This window comes from Hyperolius riggenbachi, chromosome 5, assembly GCF_040937935.1.
Source record: "Hyperolius riggenbachi isolate aHypRig1 chromosome 5, aHypRig1.pri, whole genome shotgun sequence".
NCBI classification, from domain to species: Eukaryota; Metazoa; Chordata; class Amphibia; order Anura; family Hyperoliidae; genus Hyperolius; species Hyperolius riggenbachi.
The window spans coordinates 442935393-442945053 of NC_090650.1; the positions used below are offsets into that span (position 1 = coordinate 442935393).

The 9661-nt window shown below is 48.0% G+C and overlaps 1 protein-coding gene across 1 annotated transcript; it reads right to left on the bottom strand.

The window, feature by feature from the left end:
- Window positions 1–588: 588 nt before the first annotated feature.
- On the bottom strand, window positions 589–4044 carry MAFA (MAF bZIP transcription factor A). The gene has a single exon (XM_068238123.1). It carries the CDS (start codon window positions 3414–3416, stop codon window positions 2544–2546), a length of 873 nt encoding a protein of 290 aa, XP_068094224.1. The 5' UTR covers window positions 3417–4044; the 3' UTR covers window positions 589–2543.
- Between the last annotated feature and the right edge of the window lie 5617 nt (window positions 4045–9661).

Below are 9661 nucleotides of genomic sequence, written 5' to 3' on the forward strand. Positions count from 1 at the left end.
TGGTTAACGTTAATAGTCAACTGAATTAATTCAGCATGCTCTCAAATTATGACTGAGGAGTGTTGTTGGATGTTTATTTAAAATGTACAGCTCACACATACTACTTATTACCTGATAAAGCATAACCTTAAGGGTTAAAAAACATTTCTAGGTGTAGCTACAGTGCAATATTTTGATAAAGTTATTGAATATCTGTTACACCCTACCCTGGCAAACATATGAATTTTATAATATTTATAAAAGTTTGCATGAAATATCTTGCCTACAATAAAGAAAAATGACATTGTAAAAGTTATTAATATTTGTATCTAAGAAATGCACCTTTATATTTTAATAAGGTTAATTAATTATTTTTATTAATAAACTTTTGTGTCAGGTAATATTACACGGATGAGTTATATCTAAGCATGTATGTAAAAAATTCAAAAAAAATTCAAAACTGTAGCAATATAAATATTCTAAAAAAAATAAATAAATAAATAACCAGCTTCCCCAACTTCCAAGCACACACTCACACACAATGTGTTAAAGTACCATTTTATCGATCTCTCCAAAATATAAAAATAACATTAAAAAAATAACTGAGATACCATAGAAGCTCAGTCGATCCAAACAGGTTTATTTAAGTTTGGGAGAAAATGAGATGCAAAAAGTCTCTGCACTACCGTCCAATACAATGAAGACATTTCATAAAAATCAGAGGAAGATCAGAGTTTTTGTTTTGGACTTTTCTCCTTTTTTATTTTATATGTTGTACATATCCACAGTAATACCTACTTGTAGAGCAGTTTATACAAAAAAATGGATTTGGCTAACTGGATATTTTTTTTTTATAATATGCGACATTAAAAAAAAAAAATTGATCAACACTTAGGTCTCTAAATGCATGATCCATGGCTCAATTATCCAGCAGAACTTCCTAAAAATTGACCAAGGAAAAAGTGTCTAAATAAACCTCAGTGAACGGATTTTATCATTAACTCTGCTGTGGTTGATTTCACATAAAACTTTTTCATTTTATTTGTTTTTTTTATGCAAACTGATTTTTTTATTCTTATTTTTTTTTAGCAGAAATGGTTTGCAATAGCATAAGAATTTAAATAACATTTGTTTCCCAAGGGTAAATTAATAAATAAGACCGGTGCATAGAATAAAAAGCAGCCCAATAATTCATTAATATATTACTATATCACCCCATGAGGGTTTCTTAGAATGTATGTTTTTCACTCAACATTGTAACAGCATAGATAATTTATTTAAATCTCTATAAAACAACAATGTATGTATCCCATTGATTCCTTTATATAGTGCATTTAGGATTTCAACTCATCGACATTAATTTACTTATTTAAATATTATTTGCATGCCATTACATACAAATTTTAAGACTTTTTTGTTTCATCTTTTTATCTTGTTTTTGTTTTTTGTGTTTTTTTTTTTGTTTGCTTTTTTTTTTAAACTGTTATTTAAATCACCAAGCAAAATATAGGCTCATAAATAAAAGCATTAAAATGAACTAAATTCTACAATTATGTACAGATGGACACCTTAAATAATATATTTTATCTGGCTCAGGTTCAATTTAAATAATAAAATATAGACAAGGGGAAGGGAACAAAGAGGAGTAAAAATTCATACACGCATCCCTTTTTCTGTTAAAATCTCAGGGGAAAAAAAGTTTTCTGAATTTTTAAGGTTTTTTTTTGTTGTTTTTTTTCCAACTGGATTATGACATAAGAATAGTCCAGGGAAAGTTTGTTAAGACTCTTCAGTGTTTGGGTCACTTACAAGATGCACAAATAATACTTTTCTCAGCAGAAAAGAAAGAGGTTCATAAAAGAGAGTAAACAAGGCAAAATGAACAGGAAAAAACTAAAACAAAATATAACAATCTACAACATGCTTCATTGTTGGGACTAGTAGAAAAGGGTACCTTGTGTAACCATACATGACCTGCATGCAGGATTGCTAAAAAGTCTAATGTAATACCCAAAAGTAATTGCACAGTTACGTTCAGTTCCTGTAAGTTGTTCTAAGTCCTTTCAGTCCTGGATGTGTCTTCTGTCAGTCCCAGAGAAAAGCAGTATGGTCTTCTTTTTGAATGTTTTTGTGGCTAATCTGTTGTATTGCTCTGTTCTTAATGCCATCCAGAAACCGCCAATTAAGACTTTAAAGTTCTGGCTCAATAAGCAGTCCTAATAAGGAGGAACCGTTAACCCCCCTCGACCCCCATAAAAAGTCCATGGTTTGTTCATAAGCTGTATTTATATATATATATGTACAAGTCACTGTAAGACATGAAAAATGAGTTATATTGGTGATCAAGAGCCCCGAAAGCTCTGAAAAATAAGAAAAAGCAAAGAGAAAAAATATATGACTTGCTTTCCTTCAGTCCATCGCAAAGCATAGAGTCATGGATTTAAGGTCTCATGGTTGGTGGAGAAAGATTGCAGAGAATGAAGAAGTTGATGCATTTTTGAGTCTTTTACCTGGAGGGTCTCTGTATGTACAGGTAGGGTCATACATGGAGGTGGACAGAATGGTCAGATGAAGAAATCAGATGCTGATTTGCCTGGGTTGGGCGGTTGCTGTGGGGACTCCCTGGTACTGAAGCTCCTGCTGGCTAGTTTCTCGAACTTGTCCTTGTACAGATCCCTTTCCTTCGCTAGCCTGGAGACCTCTTGCTTGAGCTGCTCCACCTGACTCTGTAGCTGGCACTTCTCTGTCTCCAGGATGTGCCTCTGCTGTACCCTCTTGTACCTGCAGGACTGGGCATAGCCTCTGTTCTTCAGGGTCCTTCTCTTCTGTTTTAGCCGAATAACCTCCTCTTTGCTGAAGCCTCTCAGCTGCCTGTTGAGTTCCCGGACAGACATGCTGACCAGCTGCTCATCAGAGAACCTCTCCTCCAGCCTGAGGTGGTGGTTGTGATGATGATGGTGGTGGTGGACCTGGTGGTGATGCCCAGTGGCTGCCATCTCCTCCCCAGGGTACTGCTGACCCCTGAAACCATCATAGCTTTGGTGGTGATGATGGTGGTGATGAGGGTTTCCTATCAGAGCTTCCACAGCATCTTCCGGGGTGAGGTTGAGGGCTTCGGGGTTAATGTGATGCTGGTAGTTGGACATCCAGTATAGGTCCTCCAGCTGAGGCTTGTTGGCTGTGTTGGGGTTGTTTGGATTGACGTTGGACTGCGCCCCAGGGCTTGGGGCACAGAAGCTGGGGGATGAGGGCACCGAGGAGCAGGGAGTGCTGATTGGAGTGGAAGACAAGGATCCTGGTGGCAGACGGTGGCAAAATCGATCAGCTTCTGGGGGCTCCTTCTTCACCTCAAATTTCATCAGATCAAAGTCATTGACATACTCTATGGCGAGAGGGCTGTTGGGCAAGTCTGCGCTCATAGCCAGATCAGAGGCCATCTCAGTCCATATAAGAGATGTCACTGTCACTACAGGGGCTACAATTTAGGAGCTCCACGCCCCCTTGCTGGTGGGTCTGCACACAGCAGCCTGCAGGAGGACGAGCTTGTTCCTTCTTCTGAGATGTCACCAACAGCAGCAGCAGGGAGTCCTGTGCTGTTAGTATTCCTTAGACCCTCTGCGTGAGAGTTTCTGGGGTCTATGCTGGGAGAATCTGCAGGCGCTCAGCAGGTTTAAGGTGCTCCTTGCAGCTGCTTGGCGTTAGCAGTGACGTTGTGCTGAAAGTGGGTCTTCTTGGAGTTGGTTGGGGGGTCTCAGGCAGTTTTCAGGGAAGCTGGGTTGTTCTCTTTCACAGTCCTCAGCTTTATTGGAGTTTTCTTGAAGTTGATCTGCAGCTCTCTGGTGCACAGTCCTCTTGGAGAAGGTTGGGGGGTCTGCAGGGAGTCAGCAGGGGGGTTGTACAGCAGCTGTGTCCTCCTCTCCCAGTAGGCTGGAGGGTCAGGGGGGTTGCAGCAGTGAGGTTCTGCAGCAGCTGTGTCCTTCTCTTGCAGGGTGTGCAATGCATGGATGACTGAGTGCTGCTGCTGCTTGCACAGTGTCCCTCCCTCCCCCGACCAGCACTGCCTCTCCGAACCTCTTTACTGAACAGCTCAAAGCAGCAGCTCTGCCCTTTAACCAGACAACGTGCCTGGCCACGCCCGCTAAGGTGTGGGAATGCCGTGCAGGGCCAATCACGGCCCCCCATAGCACTTTTCATTTACATATCTCTGCGGCAACGCGAGTGACAGGCGGCTGCTCTCCCCGGGGAAAAGCTGGAGGGAAAATGAAAGCAGCACGCCCCCTCTAGCGGCGGAAAGCGGGTACTGCAGCTGCTCAGGTAGGAAAGGTGCCCAGATGTATTTATATGGGAAATAAAGTGCCATTAATGTCACTCTTTACTAAAAACAGAGAAGCTAGAAAAATGAATGGACAAACTCCACAGCAAAGTGATTCTGTTATTAAATTAATGTTATTAGATATTATTATTATTGCCTCATTATTATTATTGTGCGCTTGTTATTATATATATTACGGTGCTACTTATTACGCTTTAGCCATTTCAATATTTCTCTGTAGGGCTGGCAGCACAATAGGCAGAATCGCTGGCGTTGCGGATGACGTGTGCGTTTCTGTCAATAATGACAGTCTGCGATTTACAATGTGCGTTTTACACAACTTGCTGCATATTTCTCTAAAACGCAGGTAATGTATTACAAAGGAGAGGCAGAGGATATGCATTTATAAATCCCTTTTAATATGATGCTGAATTTTACTCCATTAGAAAAGGAATTTATTAAAAAAAAATGAAAGAAAAAAAAACACAAAATGCAGGATGCAGACATACCATGTTTTCCTGCACTGCCTAGTGTGCTCCTATCCCTCCCTAAAGTCTGAGGATGGGACCACCTTAGGCAGTGCAGGCAACCATGTGTTTTCTGCACTGTGCGTTTTAAGGGCTCGTTTCCAACATAGCGAATCCGCATGCGGCGCCGACATGCGGATTCGCTTGGTACATTGAAGTGGCCGGGGCTGTTTCCATATGTGCAGCGTGCGGGAGCGATTTGGCGGCGGGCCAAATCTGCACGACGGGACCCACAGAATTCGCCTGCGTCGGGAATCCGTGCGAATCGCCGCTAATGTATTTCATAGGAAAAACGCATGCGTTTTTTACATGCGTTTTTACCCGCGATTCGCGTGCGATTTCGCACCTTTTTTAATGTTATTTTGCCCTGGCAGTGTCATGGTTAATTTCGCATGGCACCCTGCCATGCGAAATCGCACGCGAAATTGCGGGTAAAAACGCATGCGGAAACGCATCCGCATGCGTTTTTACAAGCGTCAGGATGCCGGCGAAATCGCGTCGCAACAGTGGAAACGAACCCTACGTTTTGCTGCGTTTTTGTATGCGTTTTCATTTGTGATTGCATTTTTTATGTGTTTTTCATACAGTTTTTGTGTGTTTTTTATTTGCATTTTTATTAATGTCCCCAATGAATGGAGGAAAATAGAGACAATAGAGAAAATGTAAAAGTGCATTCCTCTGCATCTCCCTTGAGATACATTATGTGCGGTTTTTTTTTTATTTTTTAATTTTTTTATTTTTTTTTTGCAAATGATGCAGCAAGTTGTGCGTTTTTCGAAAACACACACTGTAAATTGTTAATATATACGTTTTTACAAGTAGCAACCTACCTCTCCCATGTGCAGCAACCTACCTCTCCCATGTGCAGCAACCTACCTCTCCCATGTGCCGCAACCTACCTCTCCCATGTGCAGCAACCTACCTCTCCCATGTGCAGCAACCTACCTCTCCCCTCTGCAGCAACCTACCTCTCCCATGTGCAGCAACCTGCCTCTCCCATGTGCAGCAACCTAACTCTCCCATGTGCAGCAACCTACCCCTCCCCTCTGCAGCAACCTACCTCTCCCATGTGCAGCAACCTACCTCTCCCCTCTGCAGCAACCTACCTCTCCCCTCTGCAGCAACCTACCTCTCCCATATGCAGCAACCTACCTCTCCCATGTGCAGCAACCTACCTCTCCCATGTGCTGCAACCTACCTCTCCCATGTGCAGCAACCTACCTCTCCCATGTGCAGCAACCTACCTCTCCCCTCTGCAGCAACCTACCTCTCCCATGTGCAGCAACCTACCTCTCCCATGTGCAGCAACCTACCTCTCCCATGTGCAGCAACCTACCTCTCCCATGTGCAGCAACCTACCTCTCCCCTCTGCAGCAACCTACCTCTCCCATGTGCAGCAACCTGCCTCTCCCATGTGCAGCAACCTGCCTCTCCCATGTGCAGCAACCTAACTCTCCCATGTGCAGCAACCTAACTCTCCCATGTGCAGCAACCTACCCCTCCCCTCTGCAGCAACCTACCTCTCCCATGTGCAGCAACCTACCTCTCCCCTCTGCAGCAACCTACCTCTCCCCTCTGCAGCAACCTACCTCTCCCCTCTGCAGCAACCTACCTCTCCCATGTGCAGCAACCTACCTCTCCCATGTGCAGCAACCTGCCTCTCCCATGTGCAGCAACCTAACTCTCCCATGTGCAGCAACCTACCTCTCCCATGTGCAGCAACCTACCTCTCCCATGTGCAGCAACCTACCTCTCCTCTCTGCAGCAACCTACCTCTCCCATGTGCAGCAACCTACCTCTCCCATGTGCAGCAACCTACCTCTCCCATGTGCAGCAACCTACCCCTCCCATGTGCGGCAACCTACCTCTCCCCTCTGCAGCAACCTACCTCTCCCATGTGCGGCAACCTACCTCTCCCATGTGCAGCAACCTACCCCTCCCATGTGCAGCCACCTACATCTCCCCTGTGCAGCAACCTACCTCTCCCCTCTGCAGCAACCTACCTCTCCCATGTGCAGCAACCTACATCTCCCCTGTGCAGCAACCTACCCCTCCCATGTGCAGCAACCTACCTCTCCCCTGTGCAGCAACCTACCTCTTCCCTCTGCAGCAACCTACCTCTCCCCTCTGCAGCAACCTACATCTCCCCTGTGCAGCAACCTACCTCTCCCCTCTGCAGCAACCTACCTCTCCCCTCTGCAGCAACCTACCTCTCCCCTCTGCAGCAACCTACCCCTCCCATGTGCAGCAACCTACCCCTCCCATGTGCAGCAACCTACCTCTCCCATGTGCAGCAACCTACCTCTCCCATGTGCAGCAACCTACATCTCCCCTGTGCAGCAACCTACCCCTCCCATGTGCGGCAACCTACATCTCCCCTGTGCAGCAACCTACCTCTCCCCTCTGCAGCAACCTACCTCTCCCCTCTGCAGCAACCTACCTCTCCCCTCTGCAGCAACCTACCCCTCCCATGTGCGGCAACCTACCTCTCCCATGTGCGGCAACCTATCTCTTCGATGTGCAGCAACCTACCACTCCCATGTGCAGCAACCTACCCCTCCCATGTGCAGCAACCTACCTCTCCCATGTGCGGCAACCTATCTCTTCGATGTGCAGCAACCTACCACTCCCATGTGCAGCAACCTACCCCTCCCATGTGCAGCAACCTACATCACCCCTGTGCAGCAACCTACCTCTCCCCTCTGCAGCAACCTACCTCTCCCATGTGCAGCAACCTACCTCTCCCATGTGCGGCAACCTATCTCTTCGATGTGCAGCAACCTACCACTCCCATGTGCAGCAACCTACCCCTCCCATGTGCAGCAACCTACATCACCCCTGTGCAGCAACCTACCTCTCCCCTCTGCAGCAACCTACCCCTCCCATGTGCAGCAACCTACCCCTCCCGTGTGCAGCAACCTACCTCTTCCGTGTGCAGCAACCTACCTCTCCCATGTGCAGCAACCTACCTCTCCCATGTGCAGCAACCTACCTCTCCCATGTGCGGCAACCTACCTCTCTCCTGTGCAGCAACCTACCTCTCCCATGTGCAGCAACCTACCTCTCCCATGTGCAGCAACCTACCTCTCCCATGTGCAGCAACCTACATCTCCCCTCTGCAGCAACCTACCTCTCCCATGTGCAGCAACCTACCTCTCCCATGTGCGGCAACCTACCTCTCCCATGTGCAGCAACCTACCTCTCCCATGTGCAACAACCTACCTCTCCCATGTGCAGCAACCTACCTCTCCCTCTGCAGCAACCTACCTCTCCCATGTGCAGCAACCTACCCCTCCCAAGTGCAGCAACCTACCTCTCTCATGTGCAGCAACCTACCTCTCCCATGTGCAGCAACCTACCTCTCCCATGTGCAGCAACCTACCTCTCCCATGTGCGGCAACCTACCTCTCCCATGTGCGGCAACCTACCTCTCCCATGTGCGGCAACCTACCTCTCCCATGTGCGGCAACCTACCTCTCCCATGTGCGGCAACCTACCCCTCCCAAGTGCGGCAACCTACCTCTCCCATGTGCAGCAACCTACCTCTCCCATGTGCAACAACCTACTCCTCCCCTGTGCAGCAACCTACCCCTCCCATGTGCGGCAACCTACCTCTCCCATGTGCAGCAACCTACCTCTCCCATGTGCAACAACCTACTCCTCCCCTGTGCAGCAACCTACCCCTCCCATGTGCGGCAACCTACCTCTCCCCTGTGCGGCAACCTACCCCTCCCATGTGCGGCAACCTACCTCTCCCATGTGCAGCAACCTACCTCTCCCATGTGCGGCAACCTACCTCTCCCATGTGCGGCAACCTACCTCTCCCATGTGCGGCAACCTACCTCTCCCATGTGCGGCAACCTACCTCACCCATGTGCGGCAACCTACCTCTCCCATATGCAGCAACCTACCTCTCCCCTGTGCGGCAACCTACCCCTCCCAAGTGCAGCAACCTACCTCTCCCATGTGCAGCAACCTACCCCTCCCATGTGCAGCAACCTACCTCTCCCCTCTGCAGCAACCTACCTCTCCCATGTGCAGCAACCTACCTCTCCCATGTGCAGCAACCTACCTCTCCCCTGTGCAGCAACCTACCTCTCCCATGTGCAGCAACCTACCTCTTCCCTCTGCAGCAACCTACCTCTCCCATGTGCGGCAACCTACCTTTTCCCTCTGCAGCAACCTACCTCTCCCATGTGCAGCAACCTACCCCTCCCATGTGCAGCAACCTACCCCTCCCATGTGCAGCAACCTACCTCTCCTATGTGCAGCAACCTACCTCTCCCATGTGCAGCAACCTACCTCTCCCATGTGCAACAACCTACCTCTCGCATGTGCAACAACCTACCCCTCCCATGTGCAGCAACCTACCTCTCCCATGTGCAGCAACCTACCTCTCCCATGTGCGGCAACCTACCTCTTCCCTCTGCAGCAACCTACCTCTCCCTCTGCAGCAACTTACCTCTCCCATGTGCAGCAACCTACCCCTCCCAAGTGCAGCAACCTACCTCTCTCATGTGCAGCAACCTACCTCTCCCATGTGCAGCAACCTACCTCTCCCATGTGCAGCAACCTACCTCTCCCTCTGCAGCAACCTACCTCTCCCATGTGCAGCAACCTACCCCTCCCAAGTGCAGCAACCTACCTCTCTCATGTGCAGCAACCTACCTCTCCCATGTGCAGCAACCTACCTCTCCCATGTGCAGCAACCTACCTCTCCCATGTGCGGCAACCTACCTCTCCCATGTGCGGCAACCTACCTCTCCTATGTGCAGCAACCTCTCCCATGTGCAGCAACCTACCTCTCCCATGTGCGGCAACCTACCTCTCCCATGTGCGACAA